Source organism: Arachis hypogaea, chromosome 3, assembly GCF_003086295.3.
Source record: "Arachis hypogaea cultivar Tifrunner chromosome 3, arahy.Tifrunner.gnm2.J5K5, whole genome shotgun sequence".
In the NCBI taxonomy this organism is placed as follows: Eukaryota; Viridiplantae; Streptophyta; class Magnoliopsida; order Fabales; family Fabaceae; genus Arachis; species Arachis hypogaea.
The window spans coordinates 22,777,240-22,793,601 of record NC_092038.1 but is presented as its reverse complement, the minus strand read 5'-3'; the positions used below and the strand labels follow the sequence as shown (position 1 = coordinate 22,793,601).

Here is a 16,362-nt window from a genome sequence, read left to right as displayed (position 1 = left end):
GTTTAGTTTCAATTGTAATTTTCATTTTCAGTTTTTCTTTAATTCTTGATCTTCTTCTTTATTTTTCTACACGTTCTTTCTTTTCTGTTAGAATAGAGCAATGAACTAAACTAACTCTTTTCATTGGGTTAAAGATCTCTATTGTTATTTAATGGGTCAATTGTAGTTTTCATTCTTCTTCCTCAGTCTTTTCTCTTGGTCTTGCTAGAAAGCTTTCAATCTTCATTCAATTGAGCAATTGTCTCGACGGAGAAGTTGTTCATATTTGGATTTCCTTTTAACCTTGAGAGAGGGATGAGAAAATCATGCTAGAAATGCTTTCTCACATTGGATTAGGTTGGAGGTTGGATGGATATCGTGACATGTAATCCTACCAATACTTTGATCTATGAAGGTGTGTGGTATAATCAGTGACCAAACTTCATCTCTTCCCATGAGCAATTAAATCAAGGAATTGGGCAATTGTTCAAGCTTAGAGAGATTGGATTGCCAAGAAATTAGGATCCAATCACCTAAGATTGCCAAAGAGATCAATGAATGCATTGATTAAGGAAGAGATAAAAGCAATTGATCCAGAGAATTCAATATCTCTCTATCCCAATGCTCTTATTTTCTTTTACTTTTAGTTATTTACTTTCTTGTACTTTTCTTTCTTGCATTTTACTTTTCCATACTTTACTTTTCTTGCTCTTTTATTTTCCAACACTTTTACTTTTCTTGTCAATTTACTTTATGTACTTTATAGCTTTCTTTTACATTCATGCAATTTACATTTTCTATTTGATTATCACTCCAATATGAGCCGTCTAACTAGGGTAATTAATCAACTATTGCTTGCTTAATCCGTTAATTCTCGTGGAATCGACCTCACTCTTTTGTGAGTTTTATTACTTGATGCGATCCGATGCACTTGCTGGTAGTTATTGCAGAGAATTGATTTTTTTTCGTATCAGTAATCAAGAAAGCGGTACCAAATATGTTTTTAGAAAGATCAGAAGTGATTAAAGTTGTAATTGTACGTACTTATAAAGAACTTAAAGATAGTTTTCTTTTTTTAATTTTAGGGTACTCTAAAAAACAAATTTAGTAGAGATGGGATGAAACCTGTAGCTCAAAAAATTAAAGCACATGACAACAAACTACGGTGTCAGGAGTTTGAATCTCTCTTTATCCACAATCGGCCAAGAACCAATGAGTTGAAGTGAATATCGAGAATCCAAAAGTGCACTACGCCTCCACAACCAAAATGTGCGGCACAACAATTGAACTTGAAACCTAATTTTATCAAGTTTAGCTTGGCCATCAGACTTGGTATTTTGTGTGCTTATATATATATATATATATATATATATATATATATATATATATATATATATATATATAGTTCTTCAATTAAATTTTTTTTTAATTTTCTGTGATATCTTTTAATTTAACAAGTTAAAAACTGTTGATTCGTCACAAATTGGTAATCCATTTAAAGATTTGTTGTTGTCAATGAATTGCTATATGCACAATGTAGGATTCGAATCTTTAACACTTACATAAATGAATTAGTGAGCAAACTATTATACTAATTCAAGTTGGTTATCAAATGTTAATTTTGTATTTATTTATTTTTAATTTTAATTTTAATTTTATGCTCTCACGCTTTTTCAAATTAATTATATTTTTAATTATATACAATTATTATAATAAACATAAATTTTATTGAGTATCTAAATTTTAAAGATAAACAAAAATATTTTTATTAACCATGACATATTTTCTTTATTCATAGTTTTACAATATTTGTTAATATTTTTTAATAAATACTTAAAAAATATAGTAAATATAAATTAATTAATAAATTATTAAAATATAAAAAATTTAATTTAATATAGGAATAAAAAAATATTTTTTTAGAAGAAAAATTAAAAATTTTATAACTATTTAATTATAAGAAAAATTATAATGTATAAATTCTATAATACAGATATTCTCATTGGAGTAATTCGGTAATAACATGTGTCTTTATGCAATGCAAGGAAGGAGCAGCTTTTGAGGGTATACAGAACAGTGTCTGGAGAAACTACTATGGAGCCGACTTGCTCATGCAGGAAACTAAAGGTGATGGCTTCGTTTGGAAAGATGGAGTTGCGCATGCTTTTGCAAGGATTAGGCCTGGATATAATGAATTTTATATGAGGCTTTGGATAACTGTGGGTCGTGGGGTATTATGGTTTAAAGGGATGGGTTAAAAGCGTAATGCAAGAATAAATAATTTAAGGATGTTTGACCTAAATGAACAAAAAAAAAAGAACGAATATATGTGCCCAAAAAAATATAGATTAGAATAAGATTTGGGAAGAAGGAAATGTTTGGTGAACACTGAAAACTTACTCTATTTAGTAGTAACTAGTTGTTTTGTGGTATACTCCTTATAAATTATTTTTGTATCATTTAAAAAGTAATGAATAAAGATATGATTTAACGAATATTAAATACATGAATAGACACTGCAGTATCAATAATAAATGTATAATTCATGCAGTATCACCAAAACGTTGAGACGTACAAATATTTTGAAGTAAATACAGTTTAGATACAGTTTAGATGTATTGATTATATTTATTTATTAGAAACTTGACTAAATAATATAGATCAAGATTCAAATATGTAAATATATCGACGTTAACATTTTTTATTATTTTCGTATGTTATTTTTGCCCCAAAATCTAAATTTTTCTGAGTCCGCTGCTGGTTGGCGCTATAATTACTGAATGTTGAATAAGACTAGTGTGGGATGTTCCAGTGTAGGTTTTGTTGACTTCTGACTATTACTGTTAATTAAAAGAAGGCAATAGGAAGGGTCACTTTGATTAGTGTAAATGTGGGTACGCCTCCGAAGTGGATATAGTATTGGTTGAAAACCTAAGTACATGAACACAACGGTTGACTGATGAAGCGTGAACGATGAAGTCAAAACTGTGAACTGCAAACCAGATTCCCTAAACTGCAATCTTAAATGGAAAGCACGTTGTGGAAACCATCACACAGCACCGTTGATATGTCGTCTCATGTACTTGTGGGGCCTGGGTCGAAGTTATGAAAATCGGTAACATAGGTTCGACCGATAAATCAGTAAAAAGGATCGCAGCTAGTCCAGTTAGTTGTCAGGACTTGTGAAGCTTGAGAGCTGGCAAGAACTGGTGAAATTAGACGAAGACCAGTGGAAACAGGCGGAATGAAAGTGGTTAGTTGAGAAGCTCAAAATTGATGAGAGCGAGTGTGGTTCGTAACTTGAATCCTCCGTGTTATTGCATGTTTTCATTGGGACCATAGTTGTCAGAACCGAGCCGAAAACGAATCAGTCAGGTTATTGGTTTACTGGTTTATGCGTTCAACCGATGAGTTACTAGTTGAACCGACAAAACCGGTTCAACATAAGTACAAAATATAAAATTTACGAAAAACAAAAATAAAAATTTAAGATATATATATTTCACTAATATTTTAAATAGAATCAAGTTTCAACAAATTATAGTCAACAAGTATTCATCTAGTTATTATTAAATTAATTTATAAAATTTTAGTATTTTTTTATAATAAAGAATTTTAAAATTTTTTTGTATCCAAGTAAATATTTTTATTTTAATAACTAAATAATTGGTTTATATTTATTATATTATTATATACTATATGTATTTATTAAAAAATATTATTAATAAATATCATATAAGCAAAATCAAATAAGCATGTTATATAATTAATAAAAATATTTGATATTTTTATTTATACGTGTTTAATTACATGTATATTAATAATTATAAATAATAAAACAACTAACGCCATCATGAGCAACGTAATAATATGTCGCAGGACATGAAAATATTGTTAGAATTCAACAATTAACGCCAAAATCTCCCTCATCATTTTATCTAATAATTGTAGAAACTACACTCGATTATACAAAAATATAAACGAATAAAAGTCAACATTCTCATCTATAAACAACGTAAATGGAATGAATCTCTCACATAATTACTTCATTTCTCTAACAAAATATACATCGGTTCATAGACAAAAATCTTATTATCACCAATTTATCATGTAAGGCGTTGAAACTTTTTACCAAACTTATGTTCCAAATCAAACCAAACATAACATTAATGCAGCCTATGCAGGTGACTAAAATACTAAACTTTTTAACCACTTTACTTTACAAATAAAACCAAATTTAACATTAATGCCGGTTAGTCGAATTCTAAACATTCTAAATAAATATAGGTTTAATTACTTTATTGATTCCTATAGTTTTGTGAAAATTTTAATTAGGTTTTTATATTTTTTTTCTTTTAATTGAGTCCTTATACTAAATATTTTTTTTAATGGGGTCCTATACTTTTTTTTTTCCTTTTAATTGGGTCTCTGTACCAATTTTTTTTTTAATTGAGTCCCTATACAATTAAACAAATTATTATCAAGAGGGACCTAATTCAAAAAAAAAAAATTTGGTGTAAGAACTAACTAAAAGAAAAAAAAAGTATAAAGACCTAATTAAAAATTTCGTGAAACTATAGGACCAACAAAATAATTAAACCATAAATATATAACCTAATAGAAATTCGTTGCACATTAAACACGAAACCCACCGTCCCTCCCTGTGCCTTCCATGAACTTATAATCACATCGCATTGCGTATTCAACAATCACATCACAGTACAATAAGCAGCATCCACAAAATCCAAATCAAAGTTTACCTAAAAGGTTTTCATATTAGACTCATGAGAAAAAAAAAATACTTACCTATAGCTCCGTCGATACTATTGTCCGATTTGTTTATTCTACAACAATCCCAAACTAAACAATGCACCGTCGATCACCTCTAAAGTCTCGTTGTTGTAATGGATCTCATGGCAAAAGCAATAAGACCTCGAAACACCCTTTCAGGAATCCCTGAACTTATTTCCAACGGGAGTATGTTCTTTTCGGTATTTACGGTTCTCACAAATCTATCACCCTCTTCCTTTATTAACCACCAAATTCTTCTTGATTTTTCTCACTGAATTTCGTCCCTATTAAATTCTCCAAATAATTTATGATGGCCCGATCCGAAATTCACGCCCAACTCATACCCGTTGAAATCGCAGGCAAGTCGGCTCTTGCAAAATGCTTTATGCGTAGAACCCAATAACAGAAAATAACCCATTTACTATTATCACCGAACAATCTATTTGGCCCAACGCGCATTTCGGCCCAATACAGACCCAACTAGAACAGACCTCAAACGAGCTCTTTCTATTGTTAGAGGGAGACAGGCTGATACATTGCACATAAAAGACAACAAACGTATCAAATATACATAAATTTCTGTATATCTATATAGAATTCAAATGTCAATATGTACAATAAAACGACCCTAATTATAATTGGATCCATCAATCACCAAATTCCGTATTCTGAGTAGACTGATTACGGTTCAGTTTCGTTAAGTATGCCAAAGAGGCAAAAATGCTGATGAAATCGTGAAATGGGGGGGACAAACAACTAAAATTTTCTCTGAGACTAAGAAAACACCACATTGGATTATTAGCGCCTGTAGCTCAGTGGATAGAGCGTCTGTTTCCTAAGCAGAAAGTCGTAGGTTCGACCCCTACCTGGCGCGATGTTTTGACTTTTCATTTCTATTGTTTTACCTTTTTTCGAAGAGCTACCTTACGAGATATCCATCTCCAATTGTTAGTGATGCAACTAAGGCTTCCTAAAACCCTCTCTCAGCAAAACCTCTTTCATCACTATTCGATGTCTCAGTGACACCAAAACCTTCGAGTTCAGAGAGAACAACACACTTTACCTCTCTGGGTACTCATGGCAGGTCCTATCCTTCTTCGTTCTCTCTGGTCCTCCACAAGAAAATCCGCATCTTCTTTCAACTGTTCCTCTTCTCCTTCCTTTTCTTCTTCTAGATCCTTCCTCTACCGATTCAATCACTTCTCACGCGCCTTCTCTGCCGCCGCACCTGCCTCTTCCGCCACCACATCTGCATCTATCCCCGGCGGCGCACTTGACCCCAGCCGCCTCCGCAACGTCGCCGTCATTGCGCACGTCGACCATGGCAAGACTACGCTCATGGATCGCCTTCTCCGCCAGTGCGGCGCCGATATCCCCCACGAGCGCGCCATGGATTCCATCACGCTTGAGCGCGAGCGTGGAATCACTATCGCTTCCAAGGTTGGCGCCATTTTTGTTTCACTGTCGAGTTGAAACTTTCCATTTCCGCAGATTTCACTTGTTATGTGAGAACTATTCTCACTTTCAATGTTTGAATAGGTTATGTTGATTTTTAATGTTATTTCTTTTATTTTTGAAGGTTACGTCCATTTCGTGGAAGGAGAATGAACTGAACATGGTTGATACTCCAGGACATGCTGATTTTGGTGGCGAAGTAAGTCTCTAGTTTCATTCAATTGGCTTTTAGAAAGGTTACTGTTCTAAACGTTATAATAGTTAATCAAATCAATTTGCAAGTGTTTTTATGCAATGGGAATTTGGAGTGTGATCAATTAGTATATAACCTGCTTGGTCATTGAAGTGTTTCTTTCATTGTAAAGATGGTACTCCTGGGTTCCTTCTTATCTTTCATTTTACTTGAATCCGCAGTTGTTAAGAAACTTGGAATAAACAATCCTCAATTAATGAAGAAAGAGAATAGTAGAATAAATTTTAACAACTTTTTACATATTTAAGGGTATAATTGATAATTCAATAATAAATTCCATGGAAAAACTGAGAATGACAAACATTTCTGTTTCTGAAGATTATCCTTTATAATTTTTTTCTTTCTTATTGAATGTGAAACATTTCACTGAAAAGTGAAAACTATATACTGGTTGTAGGGCTTGTGCTGTTCTCTCATTTTCTTGTTTTGATGAGTAGGTTGAACGTGTTGTTGGTATGGTTGAAGGGGCTGTTTTGGTTGTTGATGCTGGTGAAGGTCCACTTGCTCAAACAAAATTCGTTCTTGCAAAAGCCTTAAAGTATGGTTTGCGACCTATTCTTCTGCTAAACAAAGTAGACCGCCCTGCAGGTACTCCTCTAGTTCTCTGCTGTCACATTACATCCAGTAGTGTTTATGTATCATTAAATGTGGTAATGATGCTGTGCATATACATAAAGTAAGCAAAGTTGAAGGAAAAAGAACTAAGATCTTTTTCCGTCATTTTGAATGCCATCTGATTTGGCAATCCATCCCTCTTGATATTTCTCTCTGTTTTTGAATTCCTCTGAGGTGGCATACATCCTCTTCCTATTTCTCTTTGTTTGGTCAGCCCTATGTTCAATGGTAGGCATTCCCACATGCCACATTTTTCACACTGAAACAGTCAAGTTACCCTAAGACAGTCTCAGATTCTTATTGTCATCAGCAGCCAGAAACAGGTGTTATCTTGGTTATCACTGGAAAACAAGAAATCTTTTTTCTGTCTCACCAATATGTTATTATTTGCACCATTTTGGTACTTTATATTTGTGATCTAATTCTTTTAAGTCATATATTTTGTAGTTACTGAGGAGATGTGCGATGAAGTTGAGAGCCTGGTGTTTGATCTATTTGCCAACTTGGGTGCTACAGGTAAATGGAAATATCTGATGTTTTGATGCTTGGTTGTTCTGTAACTTCAAATCCATTTTCTGAATTTTATCATTGTTACTGTATTTTTATAGAGGAGCAACTAGACTTTCCAGTTCTTTATGCTTCTGCTAAAGAAGGATGGGCATCTACCACGTTTACCAAGGATCCTCCTGATGAGGCAAAAAATATGTCACAATTGCTTGATGCCATTGTTTCACATGTCCCACCACCAAATGCAAACATTGATGCACCTTTCCAGATGCTGGTTGGTGTTTTAAAAAATTTGTCGAGTTTATTGGTATAGGCTGTGTACTGATAAGTTTCCTTTTGGGGTGTTATCATCTTCAACAATGCGGTTTTTCTTTTCTTTTTGTTGGCAATGAACTTTCCTCATATCATTAAGTGAAATTTTATTGAGGGTTCATACTATTCAATTTGATTTACCCTTGCATTTTGTTAATTTATTAAAGTTAAATTCCAATTCCCTGTCTAAATCATCACAAGTCACAAGTAATTACAAGGTTCCACAAGTTAAAAGAATAGTAGCTTTAGTAAATTTTGGTTTCAGTTTCTTTCTTTTGTATCCTCTTTAAACTAGTTGCTTTGGTGATGTTTACTAGGGATCAGTGAAAAACCATGCTTAATAGTGTTTTTCAGGTTTCAATGATGGAAAAGGACTTCTATCTTGGTCGAATTTTAACTGGACGCGTATATACTGGGGTTGTTCGTGTTGGTGACAGGATTCATGGATTACGTAATAAGGACTCTGTTGCTGAAAAGATTGAAGATGGAAAGGTTTGTGCAACTATGAGTGAATTACATCTCTATAGTTATAGTTGTAGATGGATGTTATTAGATTGGTTATGGTATTATGATTGGTAAATTACTAAATTATAAGATCTAAATTCTCTTAGCTATTTTTCATCTAATGTGTAATTTATTAAATCATCCTATGAAAGCATTTTATTTTCCAGTTCTGTTAGTGTATTCCTAGAAAGAGAAATGTGTTCTTTCTTCTTCTCCTTGTTTTCTTATTGTTGCTTCTAACCTATCAACAAGAGAACTTACATCTTGTTTAGAGTAGCATTAATGCTACAATGTGAGTGTGGAATGTTTTATTCCTTTTAGGGTGTCTTCTGGTACCACTGATATTCTCCTTATTTCTTTATTGTTTCTGTAAATTCAATTGCATATAAGCAAGCGGATTTACGTTTTATGAGTCTAATAGTATTTCCACGAAAAGAAACATTACTGGCATTGAATCAGAACAGGCCAGCTTTAGTTTTATATTGTTTTCCATCTTTTAGGTGGTGAAACTGATGAAAAAGAAGGGTACAAACATGGTTCTAACAGAATGTGCTGGAGCTGGTGATATAATTTCAATAGCTGGCTTGGCAAGTCCATCAATAGGCCACACAGTGGCAACAGCAGAGGTATATATTTTTTTTTGTTCTCATCATACTTATCCCTTCTCCGAACCCTGCATATGCTTTACACTGGGTTGCCCTTTTTTTTTTTATACTTATGTCTTATAGGATCATTTAACTTTGTGTGAAAAGGGCCATTGGTTGTTGATGGCCCTAAAGAAGTTTTACTAAATGAGAAGATAATGTAGAAAAAGAGGATAAGATATCCTCAGATTGATACAACATCTACAACCTAAATGATAAACCTTGTGACAATGCATCATCTTTTTGAAAATCAACTGGAGTTGGGGTGCTGCCAATTGTAGAGAAGATGGTATAATCTCACTTTAGGTGGTATGAACATGTTCAGAGAAGGCATGCGGAGGTTCCAATTAGGGGAGTTGATCAGATGGAAGTTAGTTCTATGGCTCACAATAGAGGAAGACCTAAGAAAACATGAGGAAATTATCAAAAGAGATTTAATATAAAGGACCTAAACATGTAACTGAACATCAAATATAAATCGCCATTGTTTTATTTTAAATTAATCGGTTTATTCAATAAAAAACCTAGTTATTTTTTTTGAAAATATTTTAGATATGCTAGTTTCACCAATTTGAAGTTTTAATTTTTACATTTTCTTTTAACATGTTACTGGAAATTTACTTGATGTTAAAATCTGCTCTTTATTTTTGGATGATCTCTCATGAAAATACTAACTTAATGATTTAAACTAACTATCCATTTGTTTTACTGGTTGAGAAGAATGATAAGCTTTATATATTTTATTATGTTTGTATTTGATTTATACACCAACTTTGTATGCTGCATTTTGAGAATCCTACTAGCTTGAAATTGATGACTTGAGTAACATCATGATTTTATGTCCTAGGTTATGTCTGTATTACCCACAGTTGAATTGGATCCTCCTACAATTTCCATGACTTTTGGTGTAAATGACTCCCCATTGGCCGGTCGAGATGGTACTCATGTAAGTAGTTTTGCTTTTAACTTCTTTGTGGCCTTTAGTTTAATGTGTTTTATTAAGGAGGAGGTTTCCAAACGCATACCTGGTCTTCTATTGTCTTTGGAGCAGCATTCTATAGTTTTTTGCTCTAAGTTCTTATGTTCTTGTAGTTGTTGATCAGTGTATGAAGCAGACCTTCTATTGTCTTTGGAGCAGCATTCTATAGTCTTTTGCTATAAGTTCTTATGTTCTTGTAGTTGTTAATCAGTCTATCAAGCAGATAGGTTAATGCTGAAATTTTTGTAGTTGACTGGAGGAAGAATTGGTGACCGACTGATGGCTGAAGCTGAAACCAACCTTGCCATAAATGTGCTTCCTGGCTTATCAGAATCATTTGAGGTTCAGGGAAGAGGAGAGCTACAGCTGGGTTTGTTCCTTTCTCTTAAACTGGGGTGATCCTTACTGTGATTTCAATTGTATTCTGATGGCATGTATGTTAACAGGTATCCTAATTGAGAACATGAGACGCGAGGGATTTGAATTATCTGTGTCTCCACCTAAAGTCATGTGAGTATTGAAGTTATTAATAATGCTCCTTTTTCTTTCTTGGTGCCTGATTAAATGGTCCAAAGTTGTTTGGATCCCTGAAACTCCAAATGAGACGTTGAAGAAAAGTTATTAATTTATACTTATTTTATGTTTTCTTTTAAAATTTGTTTGTTATTTTTCTTTTTTATTATTTTCTTTTGTTTGTTTGTTATTTATCCACATTTTTTTACACGTCCATGACACAAGACTGCCATTGACCCTAATACCAACACCAACAAATACTCCATTAACAACACGAGCAATAAGAACAGGAGCCCTAACTCCACTCCAATAAAAACCCAAAATTTTTCTTGGCTGAATTCATACAAATTTGCATGGGCTATTTTGTGCTTATTATCAATTGAGACTAATGAACTGAAAGAACACCAAATTCGATTGAGAAATTTGAGAAATTGGGTGAAATCAAAACTCCAATTGTGGTAGTTCATCGTGTCTTTGAGGTATAAAGAAGCCACGAATTTAAGGCTAGGTTTTATTCGTTGTTGAAGCACTCTTTGATTATGGATAGAGAACACTTTACAATGGGTGCAAAATGGAGTTCAAATCAGGCCTTCAATGGCAGAACTCGATTTAGGGAGGAGGATGGCTGCTGTTGTCCTTTTTGATGCGTGAGTTATTGTAGTTGATCTGAGACTTTTAAGGGTGTGGCTACTGCTGAAAGTGAAATTTATGTCAAGATTTGGAGAAGTTTGACATTCTTTGAAGCAGTCAACATTGAAACTAAAGGAGAAGAAATTAGGATGTGGTGGATGTCTTTGACAAGGGAAATGATAATGGTTTGGTGTGTGGTGGTTAATGCTGGAGAATGATGGATGATGATGCTCGGTGGTGGTGGTGGTGGTAGTGGAGGGTGAATGGTGTTGTTGGAAAAAGTTGGAAGATGAAGGAGAGAAGAATGAAAATGATGGAGGCAGAAACAGTGCGTTGGATTAGTGGAGAAAGAGATGAAGAGTGGTAGTGGATAAATGGAGGATAAAATAGGGAATTCATAACTATATAACTAAGGATATAATAGATATTTCAACAATTTTTACAATTCAATATGGATGTTTGAAACTCCAAATATCTTGGGATCACTGTAACATTCACCTTCTTTCTTTTTCCTCCTCCCTTAATTTTCAGTCTTGACCAAGTGTGACTTAGCATGTTTAACACGCATATGGGTTTGGCAAGCTGTTTAAAAACCAACTAAATTCTGTAGGCTTTCTTGCACTTTCAGATATTTTGATTTTAACTGTTGAACAACTCTCGTGAATATTTAAGCTACTTGGTAGATGCCTAGCAATGGTTGACATCACAAATACAATTCCTCATTCAAGATTTTGTTTGCCTTGAACTAACAAGACACAAGTCTGGTTATGATAGACTGAAGTTAATGGCCTGTTAGAATCAAACTCACATGCACTTGATCATTAGAGTAATACACACCAAAGACCAACATTTTTTGGGATGTCACAAGTAGGATGCTCACAAATGGTTTTTCATATCTCTTATCAGAAATTATAGGGAAAACATGGAACAGGATGTCAGATAAATGTAATTAATGTGGTCATATCCTGAGAAGTGCAAAACACTAACCTAACACTCCTTTTTGCAATGGTATTTGAGATCAAATCAAGTACAAGTCCATCCCAATAACATGACTAACATAGTAAGTCCTAAAACAACCCACATCAAGAATAACAACGAATTAGCATGGTGCTTGTGTCTTTGGGTGGATCTGGTGCTGGTCAACGTTTGGTGCCATGAGGCTTTACACACACCCTTGCTTTTATCTTAAACTTGTCTTTTATTTATGTATTCTCCAGTCGTAATGCATGAAACTTTTTCTTGTCATCGAATTGATCTTGAGGGGTCTACCAATGTAAAATATTTGATCTGTCGAAATGTTGTATACTGGTTGGTGGTCCACTGATTTTGATTTCCAGAATATATACATTTTTTAGAGCTCACGTTTTTCATTTTCTCATGCTTAATAGTTGAGGTTCTTTTCTATTACTTTATTAGGTATAAAAGTGAAAATGGTCAGAAACTTGAGCCAATAGAAGAAGTCACAATTGAGGTAATAGCAATTTGATTTTCACATTATTCTAATCCGAGAGTTTGGTTGGCTAAATTCATGTTGGATCTATCACAGGTAAATGATGAGCATGTTGGATTGGTAATGGAAGGCTTGTCTCACAGGCGAGGCGAGGTCACAGACATGGGTCCTGTGTCAGGAGCTGTTGGTCGGACTAGACTGACTTTGACTTGTCCATCAAGGTTAGAACAGTTGTTTCTATCTATCCATCTATATCTTAAATATTTTTTATCTAGTATTTATCCCTATCCCATAGCCCATGGGGAGAGGATTGAGTGAGAAGCAGTAGTTAATTGTGATTGAGAAGAGTAAATTTGCATTGTTGGATCTTATATCAATGGTCAAGGGACAAAGGAGAGAAAAAAAAAAGGGGGGGGGGGGGGGGTTCGTGTCACTTTCTTAAGTGACTATTTGACTTCTAAAAACTACACCTCTTACCAAGTATTTTGTCCATCAGACTGTACATACCTGGTTTCGATAGAATCACATTGGTCTATCATTTTTCTTTCTTTTTTATCCATTGTGCTTTTTCTTCGGATAAGGATAACATGTTGCAATCCTTGTGGTTTTCTTTTAAATATTGCTCTAAAATGGCCAGGAAAGAATATTGTAAGGGAGAAATCTCTTATTAATTGCCTCTTAAATAATTAAACATCAGTTAAATAATCTGACCTAATTTTTATACTTTCCACTCAAATAGAGTTTTTGCCGGTGATTCAAACAAGGTTTGGACGTATCTTACTACCGAAGTCCATATTTTTGGTAGAGGGCTAGAACTTTATCACAGCCTATTGATGTAACTGAGTAATTTGAGCTCATGGAGTTTAGCCCCATGGCTGGTAATAAAATATTTTTACATTGTGACCAATTGAGACATGAGTTTTTTCACAACACACTTATAGTGAAATCAAATCATGTGCAGCATTCAACAAGTCTAACAAGTAACTTCTTCATTGTTGGTTGTTCAGGGGCTTGGTTGGTTACAGGAGTGTGTTCAGTAGTGACACTCGTGGAACTGGATTCATGCATCGAGCTTTCCTTTGTAAGCATTCTCCATATGCTTGATTATCTTGCTAACTCCTTACATCTTTTTTTTGTTGTTGTTGAGAATTTCCATGTTTATAATGCAGCCTAGTTTAGCATTTATGTATGTATCATTGTTATTTTGCAGCATATGAAAAATTTCGAGGACCTCTTGGCAATGTTAGAAAAGGAGTACTGGTAAGTTTGTCTACTGCTGTCCTACTTCTGCATTTCATGAGGGTAGTATGGCCCCAATTTTTAACACTGCACTTATCATGTGTCTTTTGCCTTTTGTATAGGTCTCAATGGGTTTTGGTACAATCACAGCTCATGCATTGATGAGCTTAGAAGCACGTGGGATTCTTTTTGTAACTCCTGGAATGGAGGTTAGAATTTTCCATGTTTTTCATGTATTATGGCTATGTTCTTGGTCCTTACTACATATGCCCCCCCTCGCTCACAAACTATCTTTGTTTACATTTGTTATTATGCATAAATTATTCATGTGCCCATTGCCTAAGCTTAGATTTTCGGGAGAGTTATTTCACAAAATGGTACAAGATCCTTTGTAACCAGGTGGTATTGAGTTTCATTCCTTAAATGCTCATGCTTCTACATTTCATATTTAGCACAAGATAAGGCTGGCTTATGCCTTGTTCACTTTTTAAGTCCGAATTATAAAGGATTCTTGCATGAGCTTGTGTCATAAAAACATTCATATTTTTGTGAAAATAATAATAACCATTCAATTATTTCACCTGACAGGCTAACATTTTAACCTGTTGGGAGCGATAGTTCATGACAATCCCTATTGTCATTTTGTTTTTCCCACTAGGGCTGATCATGAAATCTGCTCACTACGCATGTTTATTTGAGATGTGATTTTATTTTTATATCAGTATGAGTAAGCACTGAGTCCATGTTTTCACTGTAGCTACACTTAGGATACCCACTTATCTGAACACAGAATTGTATCATATTTCTAAGATGGATTGTTGTAATTACTCGTGTTCATGGTCTTGTGAGAAATTTATACTGCATTCTCCTTTTTATTCCGCAAGGGAGCTTGGGGAAGCCAAATAAATATACTTTAAACAAGAAGTTTCACTTATTATATATTTTTAGTTTTGGGACAACAATCTAGCAGTTACTTTTCCTGCTAAATACAAGGGTTCTTGATTTTTCATTGCTTAATGATGTAGTCTAGCTTTTGCTTGTAGTGCATCCATAAGGTCATTGTATATGCTGCCTGTAATTATTGTTCTTGGTTTTACAGACATATGATGGGATGATTGTGGGAGAACATTCACGAGACACAGATCTTGATGTAAGTATTCTTATCCTGAGTGTAAGTGTTATTTCACAGTCAGTGACTCACTTACAGACTTGATATTGCAGATCAATCCGGTGAGAGCTAAAGAGCTTACAAATATTCGTGCTGCTACCAAGGATGAGAATGTGAAGCTGTCTCCCCCACGTCTCGTATGTATTTGTGCCAGAAATTTATGCTCATGTCTTCAAGACACATGAGAATTTTGATAGTATATAACCTTGTAGGGTGCATGGATTCCTGTGCATTCATACATTAGATGTCTGGCAATGAGTTATAGCTTTCCTCATTCCATGTTCCTAAGTATCAATTTCTCAACTCATAAACAGCTGAATTTATGAACTTGTGTCGACCTGAATAATGGCGAACTTTAAAATTCAAATCGGTATTCATATTCCTACTGAATGGTGAAGAATTTTGTAAGTTGCTATTTGTATGGGTTAGTTTTGAGTATGTCAAATGGTGAAGTAGTGAACTATCAATATGTTCTGGTTATCCCAGAATGTTTCAAGGAACCCGGCAGGTTTCATGTTTCCTTTAGAGTCTGCATGACTTGAAGTATTTAGTGGAAAAGCTGCAATATGATTATGGTGTTTGTTCTTAATTTATAACATTCTTCTTATCTTGTGTTTATGCTGCTGCAGATGACACTTGAAGAAGCTATAGGTTATGTGGCTTCAGATGAGCTTATTGAGGTTGGTTTTAGCTTGTGATTCACTCTTTCATAAAACCATTCACTTGTATTTTGTGATGAAAAGATGCATCTCTTTCTTTCTCAAGTCCCTTTCCTTGAACCTCATTCACAACTATGTCCGATGAATTGTGTCTATAATTGATTCTTCCAATTTCATAAATGAATTTGTTTATGTTCATTTTTTCTTGCGTTTTCTTTTGTTTTTGCGAAGGTTACCCCAAAGGCCATCCGTTTACGGAAGAAATATCTTGACGTTAACAAGCGTAAGGCCATGAGCAAAAAGCCAAAGGAATGAGGATTGAGGAGTTTCACTCTCCATCAAATTTTGTAAGATTTAATTTATTCGGTGTATGGTATAGTCATTACAAACTCCCCCCCCCCCCCCCCCCCCAACCAAAAAAACATACCTAAATTCAAGTAATGTAGTGCAGGAACTGCAAAAAGAAAAATGATATGGTTAGTGATAAGGCAACTCAATTTTGTATTTCTTTATAAAAAAGGCAAATAATTGGCAAAAAACAAGTTGCTAATTTTTATGTAATAGCAAAATACGTTAGTGTAAAAGCCATGAATACGAAGCAGTCAGAGATGAGAGTTTATTTACTTAATATTTTGTTAATGGTTTTGCTTGACATTTATGTTTA

At 34.1% G+C, this 16,362-nt stretch overlaps 1 protein-coding gene and 1 non-coding gene across 2 annotated transcripts; both read left to right on the top strand.

Moving 5' to 3' along the window:
• Positions 1–5,571: 5,571 nt before the first annotated feature.
• On the top strand, positions 5,572–5,644 carry TRNAR-CCU (transfer RNA arginine (anticodon CCU)). The gene has a single exon. It is a non-coding gene; the product is annotated as a tRNA-Arg (tRNA).
• On the top strand, positions 5,580–16,326 carry LOC112789864 (uncharacterized). The gene is made up of 19 exons (XM_025831958.3): positions 5,580–6,210; positions 6,350–6,424; positions 6,916–7,066; positions 7,541–7,609; positions 7,702–7,874; positions 8,267–8,404; positions 8,917–9,042; positions 9,908–10,006; positions 10,289–10,409; positions 10,486–10,549; positions 12,599–12,653; positions 12,729–12,853; positions 13,640–13,713; positions 13,843–13,892; positions 13,994–14,080; positions 14,971–15,021; positions 15,093–15,176; positions 15,669–15,719; positions 15,930–16,326. Exons 1-19 carry the CDS (start codon positions 5,848–5,850, stop codon positions 16,011–16,013), a joined length of 2,040 nt encoding a protein of 679 aa, XP_025687743.1. The 5' UTR covers positions 5,580–5,847; the 3' UTR covers positions 16,014–16,326.
• The last annotated feature ends 36 nt before the right edge of the window (positions 16,327–16,362 follow it).

What these genes read in the sequence shown, in the direction of transcription:
- LOC112789864 (XM_025831958.3), top strand. Translation starts at nt 5,848, where the DNA reads ATGGCAGGTCCTATCCTTCTTCGTTCTCTCTGGTCCTCCACAAGAAAA. An exon ending in CAAAGTAGACCGCCCTGCAG is followed by an intron (nt 7,067 to 7,540) that starts GTACTCCTCTAG and finishes TATATTTTGTAG; the next exon opens with TTACTGAGGAGATGTGCGAT. An exon ending in AGCTGTCTCCCCCACGTCTC is followed by an intron (nt 15,177 to 15,668) that starts GTATGTATTTGT and finishes ATGCTGCTGCAG; the next exon opens with ATGACACTTGAAGAAGCTAT.